Genomic DNA, 18,819 nt, shown 5'->3' with positions numbered 1-18,819 from the left:
AAAAACAATCTTGCTCCCTCCTCAATATGACATCCCTTCAAATATTTAAACAGGGCTATCATACCCTTAACCTTCTCTTCTCCAGGCTAAACATCCACAGCTCCCTAAGTCGTTCCTCATAGGGCATGGTTTCCAGACCCTTCACCATTTTTGTCGCCCTCCTTTGGACATGCTCCAGTTTTTCAACATCCTTTTTAAATTGTGGTGCCCAGAACTGGACACAATATTCCAGGTGGGGCCTGACCAAAGCAGAATAAAGTGGCACTATTACTTCCCTTAATCTAGACACTATACTTCTATTGATGCAGCCTAAAATAGCATTGGCCTTTTTAGCTGCCGCATCACACTGTTGACTCATGTTCAACTTGTGGTCTACTTGGAGTCCCAGATACCCTTCACACATAGTTTTGTTCAGTCAGGTGTCTCCCATCCTGTATCTATGCATGTGTACCTTACATTTCTCTGTGTTGAATTTCATTTTATTAGCTTTGGCCCAGCTTTCTAATCTAATCAGATCATTTTGAATTTTGATCCTGTCCTCTGGGGTATTAGTCCATTCATGGATCTTTGAGATCATGTGTAGTTTTACTCCCATGGTCGGGGTTTTGATGATCCTGACCTATATATTTTAACAATCCATTTTTTTTTATTTTTTAAAATATATTTTTATTATTTTTAAAAGATAATAAGACAAGAAATGAAACACATCATACTAATCCATCCGAACTCCACTTCCTGTATTCTGATTCCCGCTCCCCTACTTCTATATGAACTATTTTTTCCACCTAACCTGTTATTATCCCTCTTCCCTGTAATACTATATTGTAACTCCCTTTCCCTTAATTTATGCTTTAGTCATTCGGAAATCTAAGCTTAATAACAATTTTCCTTATTTTAATGAGCAGCCCGTTCCTATAAAACATACAGCACATAAATCATGATACCTTTTAACAATCCAAATTTGTTAAAATATTTTTGTAAATGTTAAAATGTACATTTTAACAATTTAGGCCATTGTTTCACCTCAATAGATACACACAAGATCTCGTCTTTCCCAGCTTTAGGAGACCATTTTCTTTATCTGACTTTCAATGTTGGTTCTTAAGAGAAGGCAATTCCTGCTTAGGACCGTGGTCTCAAACTTTGTTCCTCCAGATATCTGGACTTTTTTTGACTAAGGCAGGGTGACCGGAGGTCCTCCTTTTCCAGAACATGCCCTACATGTCCTCCATTTTGAGCATCACTAAGAAGCATGAATATATGTTAGTGTTTTAGCTTTTACGCTACAATGTCCTACACCAGTAGTCCACAAACCGTGCCCTTTAAGAGAATTTTGGACTTCAGCTCCCAGAAGCCTCAGCACAGATTGGGGTCCACTTTCCTACATTTTCCTTTAATGTCCTACATTTTGCAGTGCTTTGCCCTCTTTTGCAGTTATGACATCTGACCACCTGGGACTAAGCCTTTGGGTAATGTGGGTTCAAAGCAACTGAAGGACCAAAGGGTGGGAATCACTGGTCTCAGTGGTGATTCTGTGGCACTCTGGCTACATCCATACTGCAGAAATTATTCAGTTTGACACCGCTTTAACTGCTGAGGCTCAATGCTATGGAATTCTAGGAACTGCAGTTCTTTGTGTCACCAGAGAGAAGACTAAATGTCTCACAGAACTACAATTCCCAGGATTCTATAGCTGTGAGCCATGGCAGTTCAAAGTGGTGTCAAACTGGATTATTTCTGCAGTGCAGATGCAGCCTTGGGTGCTTAGGGCAAGGTGGCAGGAAAGGAGTAATTTATTCGGTGTAAGGAATGCAAGGGTTAAGAATATCTGTTGTGAGGGGGACGTACTAAAACAAATGACAGTACTCGCCCATAGAGAAACCATACTTGATCATAGGGAATCATTGGAGAATAGTTGCTATGGGGAAGTATTCTCCAATGATTCTCTATGGGCACATATTCCCCATGATTTCTATGGGAAGTGTTCCTCAATGATTTCCTATGGGAAGTATGCTCCAGTGCAAGTACAGCCATTTGTTTAGACGCGGGGAGCGCAAGGGAAGGGAGGGGGGAAGTCCCTCCCGCTCGCTCGCTCGCGCGCGCATGCGCTCACAGAAGACCAGGCTAAAGTTGAATTCGGTTGAGAGCATGAAAGTCCGTTAAACGGCCGCCCGGCAAGCTCGCGCCCTTTTGCGCACGGCACACAACCGTCCTCTTTTCCCGCTCTTTTTCCCCCTTCTCGAGGCCGTCGCGCGCCTCAAGTAATAATAATCATAACACAGAGAGAAAGCGCGCTTGGGGACAGGTCTCTTCCCTTAAGTTTCTCAGCATATCTTTTGTTAGATATATTACAGTGCTCTTTGGAGGTTTCCTTTGAGTCCTTTGAACAGGCTTTTATAACCATTTTTCCCCGTCTCTCATGTAAAAGTGGCGCTGACACAGTTCACTCAGTAACACACGAAGTATGCAGTCTAGCCGTTAAAAGGCTCACTGCTTCGTCCACACTGGTGAAATAACCTAGTTTGGCCCCGCTTTAAGTCTTTTCTGGCTCAAGGCTATGGAATTCTGGGAGCTGGAGTTTGTTGTCTGGGCCCCACAACAAACTCCAACTCCCAGAATTCCATAGTCTTGAGCCAGAAAAGACTTAAAGCAGGGCCAAACCAAGTTATTTCTCCAGTCTGGATTGCTCTTGGGCTGTTTCTGACACTCAACAAAACACGAACTAGGCAGTCTGGTTTATTAATGGTGTGGTGATTTGAGCATGACTCTGGAGGGGCCAGGGTTCGAATCCCTGCTTGGCTGAGCCACACTCTCTCAGCCTCAGAGGACGGAAATGGCGTAATCTCTGAGGAAACTTGCCAAGAAAACCCTGTTAGTCGTAAACGACTCAAAGGCACACAACAACAACGCTAAAAGGCTAATTGAGAGCGCTCTTGTGCTGTGTGAACACTGTTGTGTGGCAAGAATAACTGAAACATGTCAGCCAGCTGCTGAGGTTTTATTGTTGTGTGTCTTCACTCATGGCGACCCCAAGGTGTTCGCCTATCACAGTTTTTTTTCTTGGCAATTCTCCTCAGAGGGGATTTGCCATCATTGCCATCCTCTGAGGCTCAGACAGTGTGACTTGCCCAAGGTCACCCAGTGAGTTTTATGGCTGAGCCAGGATTTGAACCCTGGTCTCTGAGTCCTTGTCCAGCACTCAAACCACTACAGCACACTGGCTCTCTTGCTGAGGTTTAGATGAGTGAATTAATAATAGGAAATGCAAGGCAGTGTCACCTGTGGAAAAACTAGTCCATACTTTCATATTTAAACATGTACATTGTCTATCGTTGGGATCCGGATATAAAAAGTACATTTTATAAATTGGTTCTTGCCTTCATCAATAATGTTCACACGTTTTTTTTCAATGGAATTGCACTGTTCCTTCTAATTTCTGCCTTGAGAAGCCCCTCTGTCTGGAAACACTCTTAAGGTCTTTTAATCTAAAACAATGTGTGAACATTATTGATGAAGGCAAGAACGAACTTATAAAATGTACTTTTTACATCCCGATCACGATAGACAGTGTACACATTTAAATATGAAGGTACGGACTGGGTTTTCCAAACATGAGACAGCTTTGTATTTCCCATTATTAATTTGCTTGTCTAAACCTCAGCAAGAGAGCTTTTTAAAATGTATTATGCACAATAAGGAAAAGGTTGAAGAAGTTATGGGAAAACAAGGGCATGTTATGGAGGACAACCTTATTTGAAGCCAGTTTAAAATTCAGCGAATAAGTAGGGCAATAGTGTGATAAAATTCCCCTCTGAAATCAGTTGGATAGTGAAAACAACTGATTTTTATTTGTTTATATACTTCGTGCCATGCTAGTACATGGTGATTTAGGGTCCTTGACCTGTGAGTTTTACAGTCTAGATAACAATATAAGGAAGAAAACAGACAGTGAAGACTAAGGTGATCAGACGAGAACATATACACTTCTTTCATTTACACCTGCTTGAAGCACAATCCTGTTTATATAGATCCAGAAATTGATCCAAATTGTTGGATTGCAGCTTTGCCCACATTAAATGGAGTGCTGCAATCAATAGACTCTCAATCTCACTGCTATTGCCTTACAGGCAGCCTTTGTGTAACAGGTCTCTTCCACTGCATTTCCACATCTTAGGCAGTTGTGTAATGTGGGTGGCTTCTCCTCTCCCCCTTAAAGAAATTGCAGTTGCCAACATTTCCCCAAAGCCATTTGTACATTCGCACAGCAGCTGGCTTTATGAGGTGGTTGGCAGCCATGGTTGCTTAGAATCATAGAATTTGAGTTGGAAGAGACCCCAAGGGCCATCCAGTCCAACCCCATTCTGCCATGCAGGAACTCTCAATCAAAGCGCCCCTAAGAGATAGCCATCCAGCCTCTCTTTAAAGACCTCCAAAGGAGGAGGCTCCACCACACTCTGAGGAAGTGCATTCTACTGTCAAGCCTCTTACTGTCAGGAAATTTTTCCTAATGATTAGGTGGAATCTCTTTACCTGTAGCTTGCATGCATTGCTGTGGTTCCTGTTCTCTGGAGCAGCAGAAAACAAGCTTGCTCCCTCCACAATATGACACCCCTTCAAATATTTAAACAGTGTTATCATATCACCTCTACTTGATTAAGAGGGAAACTTCTGGCATCATTTGTTTTTCTTTTCATTATTGCTTCCTGTTGCGAATAAATTTGGTTTGAAATCTGCAGGAAATTGAGAGTCAGAAAGACAAGGTTTGTGAGCTGGGAGAGAAAAAAGTGGTGTATGTGGGCAATGACCAGTTTTATATTACCTCTTAACTTTCTCCAGTCTAAACATGCCCAGCTCCCTAAGTCACTCCTCATAGGGCATGGTTTCGAGACCTTTCACCATTTTGGTTGCCCTCCTCTGTTCCCCTTTCCTCCTGGAAGGCAGCATTTGGCAGCATGGAAAACAGATCATGCAAATATGATCGCCAAAGCACTCTCTGTGGAAAAAGTGTGATAGGAAATGATGCCAAATTGAGAGTAAGCTTTCACTCTTAAACTAGTGTGGTGGGAGAACAGGCTGGTATGATATACTCCTTAATTTACAATGGGGCATGGCTGCACCTTTAACCATCCACCAGAAGCATTTTCTCTTGATAACACAAGTAGGCAACAATGTAGCCAGTCATCTGTCATCTCCAAATACAATCAGAAATTTTTTATACCAGCTCCCCAGTTTGGATAATTTTAAACATATATAAATTGCAAGAATAGGAACAACATCTGAGACTTTAAAACAGACTAGATGCAAACAGCCTTCAACCTGACAGCTCCACTAGATGTTTTGGACCACAGCTCCTATCATTTCTAGCTAGCACAAACTATACTGACTGGGGATGATGGGAGATATAGTCCAGGACATATCCTGCTCTGCCACAAAAACTTCCTTTCAGAATACAAACATGTGGAAGTATTTTCTTCTAACAAAACTCAGAAGCTAACTCCTAGTCACTTTCTCTTCCTCTCAATCCATTTTTTCTAGTCAATTAAAAACAACAACAATGTAGCCAGTAAATCAGAGGGTTGTTGCTACTGTTGCTGTCTACTGTCTAAACAGCCAAGCTGTTTACATAAAGCGAAACAAAACCATGACAGGAATAATGCTTGAGGCCCCTTAAACATGGCAGCATTTCTGAGGCAATGATAATGATAATACATTTTCTTTCTTTCTTGTCTTGGCTCAAGGCAGGGTCCATCATGTTAAAATACAAAACACAATTAAAAACACATAAACCTGCAGTTAAAATACAATACTATAAAATCATTAAAATATAGTCACAAGAGTTCATAAACAGATTAAAAAGTCATGATTTAAAATTGACTGGATGGGCCTGCCGTAAGAGATACGTCTTTAAATGCTGTCATCTTTTTCCAGATTTCATATCTCTACTGGCAGGTTATTCCAAAGCAGATGAAAAAGTCCTCTGGGAAACCGTTTCCAGTCTAATCTGGCTGGTTGGAGTAAACATTTCCCTGAGGAGCTGAATGTACAGGATGGATTGTAAAGGAGAAGGCAATCCTGTAGGTAACCTGGACCCAAATCATGGGTATTGCCATTAATATTACCATTAAAGGTGTGTTTCCAAATATTTGAAGTACACCTGCGCACCCAAACTGTAGCCTCAAGACTATATTACATATTTCTGAGGAAGAGGGCCGTGTGTTCAAAAAAGCTCACACTATAATAAATCTATTAATTTAAAAAGTTTCACTTTATTCGATTCATTTTTCTACATTAGATGCCTCTTTGAAAATGGCTCCTTTTTGTTATTCTGCTTACCTTAGGCGATTCAATTTTCTCGTCACTTTCATATTTGATGCGTGGTGATACTAACACTATCATATGTTATAGGGCTACTTTAAGGACTATTGAGATAAGTAATTACATTAGTCTGAAGAATCTGAAAAGACACAGTACAATACAGTATTTGCATATGTTTAATCAAGGATACAATGTTTCCACTGTTATTGAAATGTTGATTCTTCTGGGGTTTTTTTAGATTGAGAAGATGGAACAGGATAAATTGTTCAAATTTAAATTGTTTGTACCACCAAAACTGAATAATGCCCAGGTATCTGCAGTCAAACCACAAACGCATACACGAGATGAAGAATTCTATCAGGTAAAGGAAAAACGTTTTTAAAAATGTAGCGAATCTTTAATTGTTTATTCAAAACACAGCTTCATATAGCTTTCAGTCTGAAATAAAAACTTATTTTATATCCAAATTATAATCTGAGTTACATGAATGCTGGATCTGATTTAGTAGCTTCTATTTTTTGTTGTTTTTCCTAGTTCTCTCTGTGTTCAGTTGCTTAGAGTGTATGTCACTGTTTCATATCTAGTGTTTCTCAATTTATTTCAGTGGAAGAGTATCACTCAATATGCTGAGGACACTAGCTTTTGTTCTTACCTTTAAAGCCCCTAGACAGTTTAAGGCCCCAGTGTCTGCAGAAGCACCTTCTTCAATATTAACATCACCATGCATTAAGATCTTCAAAAGAAGTAATTTTTTTGGTGTGCTTTCCATTAGTGAAGCACATTTTTCATCTGCAAAAGAGAGGACTTTCTCTTTGAGGGCATCCTGACTTTAGAATTCTCTTCCACAGAATGTTCCTTTTATTTGGCTCCAAGTTAAAATCTCTCTTCATAGATTTAACAAATATTAAAAAATATTATTTAATATTAAAATATTTAAAATAACATTGTTTCAGATATAAGTTTATATGTCATAATCTTTGTTGACAGTCCCAAATCTCTCAGTTTTGCTGTTTATGTTTGTGTTTACTGTAGTTATAAACTAATTGATTTACTGACTTTTTAATTTTTATGTGCAAATAGTACTTAAAATCATATTTCATCCAATCTGTCATCTGAAAAGGAGTCTGGGTGTTTGAAACTGTTAGTTCAACTGAAAGACACTACCTAAAACTCAGTAGTTACATGCATTGGTTTTTGTACTGTCAGGCATGCTGAGCATACCAAAGGTCCTCATTTTGTACCTACATTTGAAGAGGATTTCCTGATGTAGCTGCTTTTATCAAGCCACAACTGGTACATTCAGTGCTGGCACGGGGACTAAGTAAAATAGGATTACATTCAGAGAAAGGAGGCATGAAAATTGGAAGAAGGAACATCAACAATTTAAGATATGCAGATGACACCATACTACTAGCAAAAAATGGTAAAGACTTGGAACAGATACTGAAGAAAATCAAGGAAAGCCTGAAGCAGATGGGCCAAAAGGAGCAGTTTCTGTGGAGGCCCAAAGCCAGTAAAAAAAAAGAGAGGTGAAAAGCCACTCCTAGCTGTTAACCTGTTTGGGTCAGCAGCATTGGCTGACTTTCGGATCGCGGCATCTGGTTGTCGTGGTCCTGTGTGGATCGGGGCTTGGTTGTGGGTAGAGCAAGCAGAGGCCACTCCTTCATGCCTATCGGTTTCGCCTCAACAAGGCTCAGGATTTGGCCCTATCGACTACAGCAGAAGACAGTCCAAAGCCAGTTTTACAGTTGAACATTAAGAAAACAAAATAATGATCAAATTGTACAATTGATCAAGAACAGAGAAGGCTAAATGTCTTACAAAAACTACAGTTCCCAGAAATCCCTAGCATTGAGCCAGGGCAGTTAAAGCAATCTTAAACTGTATTATTTCTGCAGTGTGTATTGAACCTGAGAAAAAACTAGACAAAATTCTGAAATGTGAAGATATGTACTGTAACTGAATACTAAAATTAGGATTGTGTGTGCCATGGTATTTCCTATTTCTATTTCCCATGTCCCATATGGTTGTAAAAGCTGGGCAGTAAAGAAGGCTGATAGAATGAAAATCAACTCATTTGAAACGTGGTACTGGAGAAGAGTTCTACAGATACCACTGACTGCTAAAGACAAATAAATGGGTTCTAGAGCACACCAAACCTGAACTCTCCCTAGAGGTCAAGATGAGTAAACTGAGGATGTTGTACTTTCACCATACCATGAGAAAACATGACTCACTAGAAAAGACAATAATGGTAGAAGGCAGTAGGAAAAGAGGAAGACAATATTCCAGAGTCTGCAAGATGATAAAGTGACTTATAGGTCTCTTGTTCATAAGTCGAAGTCGACATGATGGCAGTTAACATATCACCGGTCTTCAACCTACTGTTCTTGCTTGAATTTGTTTTTACATAACAACAACAATGCACATTGTGGGCTCCTGTGGGCAGAATAACCATGTGCAGATATTTGAAATACATAGTAAGTCCAAATAATTTCACCATTGTACATTTCTGACTAATATGTTGGAAATTTATGTATGAATGTACATTCACATTACAATTTGTTCATATTTTTATATCATTGTTTAATTCCTCTCCCAGAATTTTAACAAGAACACGAAAGATGATTATAACTTGCCATTTGGGATGAATAGTGCTTCAAAACATATAGATGCCACAGGTAGGAATAAAACAATGAATTACAATAAATGGTTAAAAGTCACTGTTCAGGACTTCTGCAGGATTTTAAATTGAATTGCTTTTTTTTTTTTAAAGGCATCTTCTACTGTCTATTTGATAAATAAGAATCCAATATATTATTTGTGATGTATAATACTTGAATGTATATGTGCATAGCAATAAAACATTATAAACATAATAATACTGTTATTCACTTTTTTGTGTTATAATGCATGCTTCCTTATTAGTTATATATTAGTTTAATACTTTTATATTGAAATAAGCAACTTGAAATGTTATGTTTTCCAGGACCAGTTTCACAGAAAATAAAACTTGTGCCTGAGATTGATCAAGAGGTCAGTTACATATATAGCTCATCTAACATATCCCAGTAATTTATTATTAGCATTATATGAATATATTTAAGTTACACTAGATTCACCTCTAATTTTTTCATTCTGACAGTTTTTCTAAGCATTAAGAAAATTTTTCCTAGTCCTGCTATCAGGTTCTGGGAGAAGTTTGTCAATTGTCCTAAACTAAGGTCCAAAACACACTGCAGAAATAATCTAGTTTGAGACTGCTTTAACTGCCCTGGCTCAATGCTGGGGAACACTGGGAAGTGTAGTGTTTGTGAGATATTTAGCCTTCTCTGTTAGAGAGCTCTGATGCCCCAAGAAACTACAATTCCCAGGATTCCCTAGCACTGAGCCAGAACAGTTGAATCCGTCTCAAACTGGATTATTTCTGCAGTGTCTTTTGGACTGTAGTTTCCAAAGTCAAAAAAGATAGGGTGAGTTTTTGGTGGTATGATGGTAATACAGTCAAGTTCAAAAAAATTAACAAGAATTAAGGAACCATTGTCACAGTCTGAGGCTCAGTGTCTCAAATGGGCTAAGACATGGCTGCTTTGCCTAAGCTGCATTCCAAGCTCAGGTGCAGGGATTCCAGCATTGTCCCCCTGGGAGAAAAGAGTTTGACTCGAAGAGAATGTTTGCTTTGGAGAAGGCCCCTACCCTGAAGAATCATTTCTTGCATGTTTCTTCAGGTAGATTCATACCTACCTCATCTCTTCAAGCATTTCCAAACCTGATGGCTAATAGTACGCCCAGTTTCTTCATCAGATTCTGACATTGTGCTGCTTTTGTCTGGGGTGAAGAGTTTTATATTCCTGAGAATTCTAGGTCTGCAAGAGCAACATTTGGAAAGGGTGAGGGCTCAAACTCATTCTCTCAATAAATACATTCCCCCAAGAGCATGAATATTGATAATCAGCTAAGGAAAATAATTATTAACCTTGCTCAACTAGGGATGGCTTTATCATGTTATTATTGTCATTCTTTTTAAAAGTAACTTTTGCAGTTGTGCTTTTTTCTGCCATGTGTGAAAGTTTTCTTTCAATTGATATATTTTATAACCTCATTAGGCTTGCCATTATTATTATTATTATTATTATTATATTTCATTGTTTCCCCACTTTTTGCCTAAAATTGGGACTCAAAGTGGGTTACAATCTAAAAACAGAGAACAATTAAAAACTTAGAAAAAGTAACAATTAAAATAGAATTAAAATATTACAATATTAAAACAGATCATTTGTTTAAAAACAGAATAGAATTAATAAAGACAAAGCACTTTAAAACCATACACTTTAAAATAATACAACATCCATTGACATTTCAATACATATTCTTTGTATATTTCATACTCTCCTTGGTATACAAGAGGTGTGCAAAGTGCAGTCTGTGTGCCACATGCAATTCACTTTTGTTTGCATTTTCCCACAAAATACTCTCTAATGTCCTCTATCAGTTGTGGAGGGCATTTCCACCACCTTTGGAGACCCCTGTGACTCCCATGGGACAAACAACATTTGTACAAAAAATTGCAACATTTTCCAAAAAACCCACTAGGAGTTGTGGGAAATATTTCCCTCACATTTTAGTCCCACCCAGGGCCCATGTAGGCTCAAGAGAGGCAATTTTTGAAACAGGAAATGGCTTTAACTTTCTGTGTTTTTTTCTTTTAAAAGACCTCACCTAGGAAGGCCCCAAAACATAGAGGAAATGCCCCCTTGTCCTATAGAAGCCATTTGGAGCAAAAATGACTGTTGGATTTTTGTGTATGCAAAAGTTGGTCTGGCAGGAGGGTATGATCCTCCAAGGTCTCCTTGGGGGCTGATGTGGCCCCCTTGCATTCCACAGATACGGGGCCATTTTACCTCCCTGTCCGGTGGGCCACACCAGCAAGTTTCTGCACACCTGAAGTGATGTGATGTCACTCTGGCCATCATTTTTGTGAATTCTCTGCCTATTTTTTTCCATCTTTGTGTGTGTATGTCTGTGTTTTGGGAGGATTTGGGGGGCTTTGAAGGGCTAGGGGAAGGAAAAACGTATTTTTAGACAGTTCAAATGCAACTTTATTATGGTCTAGACCAGCACAGTATTTTAGGCAGATTTGGTTTGTTTGGGGACAAAAAATTGTCTGAAAATCCCCCCCCTCAATTTCTTTTTTATTTTTTTTGTGTGGGGCTGGGGGTTCAAGAAAGCTTCTGGGGGTGTCCCAAGGACCCCTTCTGAGGTTTTCCAGTGGCTGCATGTAGCCTGTGGGCTGCAGTTTGCCCATGCCTGACATTAGATAAAAACTTAGGCGCGTTACAGATGGGCGCGTTACGGATGGGCCCATGAGGCGCCGTCATCGCGCCGTCATTATGCGCGAAGGGCGGTGCTTCCTGATGCGCCTTGCCCCTCGTGCGTAATGACTACGTCAAAATAGCGGCGGCCGTTCCACACGCCCGCCGCCATTTTGATATAGCAGATGCTCTGCGTCCGCACATTGTGCGGCAGAAGTGGTGTCGCGAGTGCGTGACTAGCGCCTCGCGGCATCTCTTCTGGGGCCGAGGAAGGAGTGCAGTTTTTGCACTCCTTCTTTGCTGCGTCCGGGAACCGCGCGGTTTGGATGCTGCAGTTCCCAGACACAGCAACCAGCAGCTGCGCAAGACTGCCCCTTCTGGGCCGTCTGTAATGCGCCACACTTATTTACTTACTAAAAACTTTTATTAACTGAAATACTTTTTGGTGAAATAAATTGATATCTAAAAGTTAAAGTAAATAGCATTTCAGAATAAGTTATTGCAACTGCTTTATTAGAACATGGAGACAGTAAATGAGCTTTATTCAAGACTTTACAAAGAAGCTGAAAAGATAAAGAGATGGAAAATCACTGTAGAATATGAACTCAAGGAAAAGGAAAGAAAATTTCAAGAAAACAGAAAGATTATAGAAGCCTTACGCAAAGCCATCCAGGAGTTACAGGTAAGTATTTACAACATTTTGAAATGTGTATTTTTTAAAATACCTGAAATTTAAGTCTTTATTTTTGTATCATCCTTTCTAATTTGGCAGTGATGCCTGGAAATAAGGGGCTCAGTAGAGCCTACTGAATCATTTCTTTGTTGTATTAGTCATGACTGAGAATACGATATGCTCTTTGTTAATTCCCCTCGAGCCTTCACACTCATTTGGGATCAGTTTTTTTGAATTTGGAGTAACTTGCACTTAAGTGAAACGAGGGCCAGGGTGAGAGTATGAAAGATGGACACAAACCTCTAATTCCCAACAGTATTCTAATTACTGCATTTTATCCATTGATGAATATGAACTGTCGGATGAAAGTGGTATAACATATGTTACTCAAAATGCCAGGGTCCCGGGAGAACAGCCACAATTAATATTCAGTTGGGGAATTTTTTTAGCTGAAATAACAGCAACTGAGAGGCTTTAGGCAACTCAAACCGGGAATCAAGTCTGTGTATACCAGTTCTGAGGAACAAAACTCCAGAGGGCAATTTCAAAAATATTTTAAATTATGAGTCAATGGACATCACCATCCACGCAGACACACTCACTCATACACATATTCAACAACTAACAAAATGAAAGGTGGTAGCAAATAGTGACTTGCAGGGTTGCAGAAAGAGATACTGTACTGATTCCAGATGTGGAGCTCCAATCAGGGGACACTGTGAAGTGGAAATGCTCAGGAGGCTGCCTTAGGATCATGGCATGGCCAGCTATGCTGAGGAGATATAAAGATATAAATAATTTTTATCATCCAGTTCTAAAGTGCAATAAACATATGATGAAAAAATGGCATATTTGTACATTTCAGATAAATTGTTCAGCCAGAATTTTTTTTATATTTGTGTTTTATAAATTTAGTTTGAAAATGAAAAGCTAAGCCTAAAACTAGAAGACGAAATACATGAAAATAAAGATCTTTTAAAAGAGTAAGTAAACAGTAGCAGAACAATGTATATAATGTATACTTTTATAGGTAAGTGATTGCTCAAATGCTTTATGGTCCTGAAATCTGGAGGTTTGATATTAGCACTATCAAAGCCTTGAAAACCTCACAGAATAAATTGTTCTGAAAACTTTAGTATCTCCCATGTGGAACATCTACACTTCTGTGTGCACAATAAAGAATTTGGTAGGCCATCAATTAATACACAAGTGAGTAAATTGTACTAAGTTAAGGTATTGTAACTAAATTGCTACTTCACACTCTAAATTGCTACTTTGTCAGATGAATGTCTTCCAGCATTGCATTACATGGAAATGAGCAATAATCAATTCTGGAAAACAGTTTTACAAAAGCTACTACATAATTACTGTGTTCTTGAGATGAACTCTATCTTAGGTATCGATAAGGGAGGAATCCACAAAAAGTGGGCTTCATCCAATCACTGAATTTATGAATAATGAATTTAATGAACAATGGGGTTTAGCTATCATTTTGTGTTATACAGTAGTTTTAATATTTTCTGTACCATTAGGGGCTAGAAGGTGAGAGACTTGACTTTATGCTGTAGATTTCTCATTATTATAGGAATCAGCTGCAATACCTGCTTTTACAGAATTTCAAATACAGATTAATTGTCTTTGTAAGGCATGATGAATACCTATCAAACTAGTAATATAATTTATTTCTCCTCCAGAAACAATACTACAAGACATTTGTGTGACTTGCTCAAAGAAAAGTTTATGCAATCAGTGGAGAAGTCCAACAAATGTAAATATCTTTTAATCAGTGTTTATGTATTTCAGCATTGTTGTTGTTATTGTTTTTATAATGGCATCATTGTTATCTATTTTTGTAAGGAAAATAGAGTGTAGACAGTGTAGTGGGATCTTTATAGGATGTTTTATAACATCTCCATATACAGTATGTTGCTACTCATTTCTCCAGGAATTACTCTCCTTGTAGCCCAATAGGAAAGACTTTAAGGTTTTGATTTTTAAAGTTTAAACGATAAAATGTTCTTTTGCTCCTGTCAATATAGGTAGTGGGGCATTGCTGATATTTTACACAAGCTAATTAGCTACATCTGCAGAAAGATAGGTTGCATAGCTGTAAGAGTAATTCTTTCAGTACTCATCTGCAAACTCATTCAAGTGGGTTATCCTGCACAGTGCGTTGTTCAGAACATTCAATCTAGAATGGTATAGAAGTGTTTTGACAATAACTCTGCCCATCTTCAGCAACCCTGTGTAAAGGGCTTCCTCCCAAAATCACCAGTTCCATGGGCACTGATCCAACAATTTATAGGACCTGCAAGACATGACAAGAAGAGGATGGGCAGGGTTGTGTGAGTTCACAGGTGACCGTTTGAAGAACTTCAGTTACAGGTGTGCAACCTGTCTTCCTTTTTTGTGGTCTCTGTGTCTTACATAAATGGGAGACAAGCAAATTACATAAGTAGTAGGCAAGAATTTTGTTGTAAACAAATGAAAAAAATATGGAATGTTAAGTGAAATGCATGACATCAAACATGAAACATAAGAGTAATGCCTCCCACCCATGGAGGGCAATAATGGTACAGGAGCAGTTTCAAGGGGTGGAACCCGAAACATCAAAATACAACACAGAAGTCAAACTTTAAAGATACACTCAAGATGAACTGGAATGAAGTTTATCAACTCTCCCAAAAAGACTGTCCAGGAATGCTGCCAACAAACACTCACATGGCTGATAAGAGCCTGCTCGGCAAAAGGTAAACACGCTGAGCTGCCAAGAAGCAGTTCCTCCAGCAACAATGCCAAACGAAGTCTGAAGAGAGTAAGCCACAAGCCAGTCCAAAGTTCAGGATTACAGAGAGCAATACTAGCAGTCCAGTCCGAGGTCAAGCATACCAGAGGGTTGGTCAGCGAGTCCAGTCCGAAGTCAAGGATTCCAAGGCAGTCAAAGGTCTAGGAGGCAAGGAGTCAGATCCAGCAGCATTCGCTTAATAAGAACAAATTACAAGAGAGCTCAGTGTCTGCCAGGTGTCTTATATCTAGCTCCCTTATCACAGCTGCTGATTGCCTAATGAGCATTTCTCAGCAAGTCTCTTGGCACGCCGAAGGCATGCCCTTTCTGATCTTTTCTGGCTAAAGGTAGGAACCTCAATGCTCTGCTGCTCTATATCTCCCAAGTCTGGCACTTCTACTGGGACAAGACTGGGCTGATGAGCCCCAGGCTTAACTGGAGAAGATCCCACAGAGCTAGGGTCTGTCTCAGCCAAATCCACTGGGGCTGGGAGAGCAGAGCTGGGATCTGCCAGGGCAGAACTGGGGCCTGGCACAGCCTCAGGTTCCTCCTGCACCTGAGGAGTTGAGTCCTCCTTGTCATCCTCCAAGTCCTCCTTGTGGCTGGCCATGACAAGGACTATCAGCATGGAAGTTTAAGCCCACTTTGCAGTGAGTTATGAAGGTTATGGGATGTGACCAGGTAGCTGCACAACAAATGTCCTGAAGTGGCACATGAGTCTGGGAAGCTGAAGATGCAGCAACAGCCTATGTGGAATAGGTTCAGATTAGAGCCTGAGGATCCTTTCAAGCCAGTGATGCAGAAGATGGATGGTTGATGTCACCCACTTTGTGAAGCACAGTCATGAAATAGGCAGTCCTTTCTTTGTTGAGTAAGTAGGAGGCAAGAATTTTGTTGTAAACAAATGAAAAAATTATGGAACATTAAGTGAAATGCATGACATCAAACATGAAACATAAGAGTAATGCTTCTCACCCATAGAGGGCAGTCCTTTCTTTGTTGAGGAGTAAGAGATGAAGAATCTTTGTAAATCCCGAAAGGCCACATTCCTGTCAACACAGATGGCCAGGGCCTTCTGCATGTCAAGACAATGCCAATATCTATCAAAGTCCACATTGGGATTTGGCAGGAAAGGAGGAAGAACAATGTCCTGGTAGATATTGAAAGTGAACACCACCTTCGGTAAGAAGGTAAGGTTGGGTCTAAGGACGACTCAATTAGGATGTAAATTTGGGTACAGATGGTCCACCCAGAGAGCAGAGAGCTCACCAGCTCATCTGGTGGTCACAAGTGCAACCAGGAACAACAGCCAGAGATGGTAGGTAGCCATGGGTTCACAGGCCTTCCCACAGACTTGTCACAGGACAACCTCCAGGCTCCACCTGAGAGTTGGGCCCAGGATTAGAGAGTGGAGATTCTTCTAGCCCTTCAGAAACCTCTTCATCAAGGAAGCAGGAAGATTTTCCAAGAAGTTGAAAATTCGCAGCATTTAACAAGGTAACAATGGATCAAAGACAGTGACAAACCCCTGGTCAACAGGATGAGCAGAAGGTCCAGTACATGATCTGTGTTATCCTCAGGAGAAAAGACCCTGAGAGGGTCCAAAAAGTCTTGGAACTTCCTGAGAGTCTGGTGGAAGGATGATAGGTGATGGCAGTCACATCTCAGACACCAACAGGAAGTAGTAATCCTTCAGGCTCTGAGGTTGAGGGTGTCAAGATCCAGTTGCTTTGTTCTAGATCAGTACAAGGGGCTTCCTGCTCCGTGGTGAGGAGATTCAGTCTGCATGGAAGTAGACCGTAGACCACTCAAGACAGAGAAGAGGATTGAACCATGTCTGCCAAGACCACATCAGTATAATCATGATACATGTGGTATTATCTCAGTGGAGCTTGGCAATCACTCTCATGAGAAGAGGAAAGGTATACAGGCTGTCACCACCCCAATGAAACATGCCCATGTGCTCTCCTCTGATGAGTCCAGGAGCAGTACTCTCCACACTGAGCATTCACATCTAATAATAATAATAATAATAATAATAATAATAATAATATTTATTTGTATCCCGCCTCTCCCTGTATTGATCGAAGCGGGTAACAGCAAACAAGAACAATAAAATCAAACATGAATATCAGTAGATAAAAACATAACAGGACATATTAGATCCTAGTTCCGCTATCTCCCTCCCACCCTAAAATACCATTATAAATAATTCCCAATAAAATGGTTAATAAAATAGATCGAGATCAACGACCGGTGGGTACAGCTAAACAAATGGAGAGTGAAAATTCTGAGGAGATAGTTTGGGAAGGCCTGCTGAAAGAGATCCGTTTTTATCGCCTTCTTAAAGGCCTCCAAAAATGTTATATGGTGGATCTCATCCAGCAGGTCATTCCAGATTTTTGGAGTGGCAACAGAGAACATTCTCTGGGAAGTTGTCTTCAGTATAGTTCTCTCTAACTGCTATAGGTTCTTCCCAGAGGACCTGAGAGTGCGGGAAGTATTGTATAGGTGGAGGCGTTCCCTCAGGTAAGCTGGGCCCAAGCCATGTAGGGCTTTATATGTAATAACCAACATGTTATACTGTGCCTGGAGAGGTCCAGCGCTGGCATGTCCCAGTGATGGAAGATCAGTCTCAGCACTCCAGGACTGAACTTCCACTCATGTCTGCCAAGACATTGCTCCAGGAAGGTGCATGACCATAACCATGATGCCTCCCTTGATGCACCAGTGCCAGAACCATTACATCGGAGTGATGGTGTAAGTCCCTCCATGTTTGTTTAAATAGTACAGGATGGTGATATTGTCAGTCAGCGCTTGTACTAACCTTGCCCTGCAGGAGCATTTCAAAGGAGTGGAACACCTTCTCCACCACCAATAGTTCTAGTGTATTGATGTGCAGGGTCATTTCCTCTCTTGATCAAAGTTCCTGTATGAAGAACTCATTGAGGTGAGCCCCCAAGATGTCTTTGACATATATGTTATGATAAGAGCTTGAGGCTGCACAGAGAAAAAAGGCATGCCGCTCTGGATGTTATCAACCACCATTGGAGGCATCACTGGATAGCTGTTGGGATGGTCAGCCACTTCACATGAGAGTCCTGCAGCAGATCAAAGTGAGAGATGAACAAGGCCAGTAGCGGCTGCATTCAGAGTCTGGCATGGCATGTGACTGACATGTAGACACCAAGTACCACAGTGTCACATCTACTTGTCTGGCTCTCAGCCTTCTGTATTTGAGACATTAAAGAATGGACCAACAATGAGCTGTGAATCAATCATCTGGGAGGAAGGCTTCCTGTGTCTTCAAATCCAAGATTGCTCTGATGAATCTTATATGTTGAGATTTCTCAACAAAAGAGATTTCTCTCGATTCAGGAGGAGGGCCAGGTACTGGAGAATATCTAAAACAGTATCTATGTCTGACAGGACTCATCTTCTAGAAGAGGCTACAATGAGCAAATCATCTATGTAATGATACAGAATGACACCTTGCTGCCACACCAAAGGTGCACCACTGCCATGGACTTCATAAAAATGTGCAAGGGAGGTCATGCTGAAGCTAAAGGGGAAAACCCAGAATGCACCCATGCAGGTGAGGTAGTTCGAGGTCTTGCAGAGGATGACTGTGGAGTAGAACTTTCTACCCAATTGAATACAATTTCTTTTCCTCCTTGGCACCTGTCATCAAAGCCCAATTCAATCATTGTAGACATTGCTCATTCCTGAGCAAT

General features: G+C 40.3%; 1 protein-coding gene across 6 annotated transcripts in view; it reads left to right on the top strand.

Annotated features, from left to right (window-relative positions):
• The first annotated feature begins 1,448 nt into the window (after positions 1-1,448).
• The window catches only part of SYCP1 (synaptonemal complex protein 1), an 80,647-nt gene continuing 63,276 nt past the window's right edge, over positions 1,449-18,819 (top strand). Inside the window, exons 1-7 of one of the 6 annotated variants that reach the window (XM_089514336.1) lie at positions 1,449-1,469; positions 6,554-6,676; positions 8,918-8,996; positions 9,305-9,351; positions 12,145-12,309; positions 13,216-13,283; positions 13,995-14,068. In XM_089514336.1, coding sequence (XP_089370462.1) covers positions 6,563-6,676; positions 8,918-8,996; positions 9,305-9,351; positions 12,145-12,309; positions 13,216-13,283; positions 13,995-14,068 — 547 coding nt within the window. In that variant the 5' untranslated portion in view covers positions 1,449-1,469; positions 6,554-6,562. Of the gene's footprint in view, positions 1,470-2,122; positions 2,306-3,936; positions 3,961-4,670; positions 4,761-5,971; positions 6,075-6,553; positions 6,677-8,917; positions 8,997-9,304; positions 9,352-12,144; positions 12,310-13,215; positions 13,284-13,994; positions 14,069-18,819 lie in introns of those variants that run through there. The other 5 variants (XM_089514339.1, XM_089514337.1, XM_089514340.1 and 2 more) reach the window with 5 other exon arrangements.

The sequence above is a fragment of the Sceloporus occidentalis genome, unplaced genomic scaffold, assembly GCF_023333645.1.
Source record: "Sceloporus occidentalis isolate IW3139 unplaced genomic scaffold, rSceOcc1.0.p SCAF_3, whole genome shotgun sequence".
NCBI classification, from domain to species: Eukaryota; Metazoa; Chordata; class Lepidosauria; order Squamata; family Phrynosomatidae; genus Sceloporus; species Sceloporus occidentalis.
This window is presented reverse-complemented; position numbering and strand designations above follow the sequence as displayed.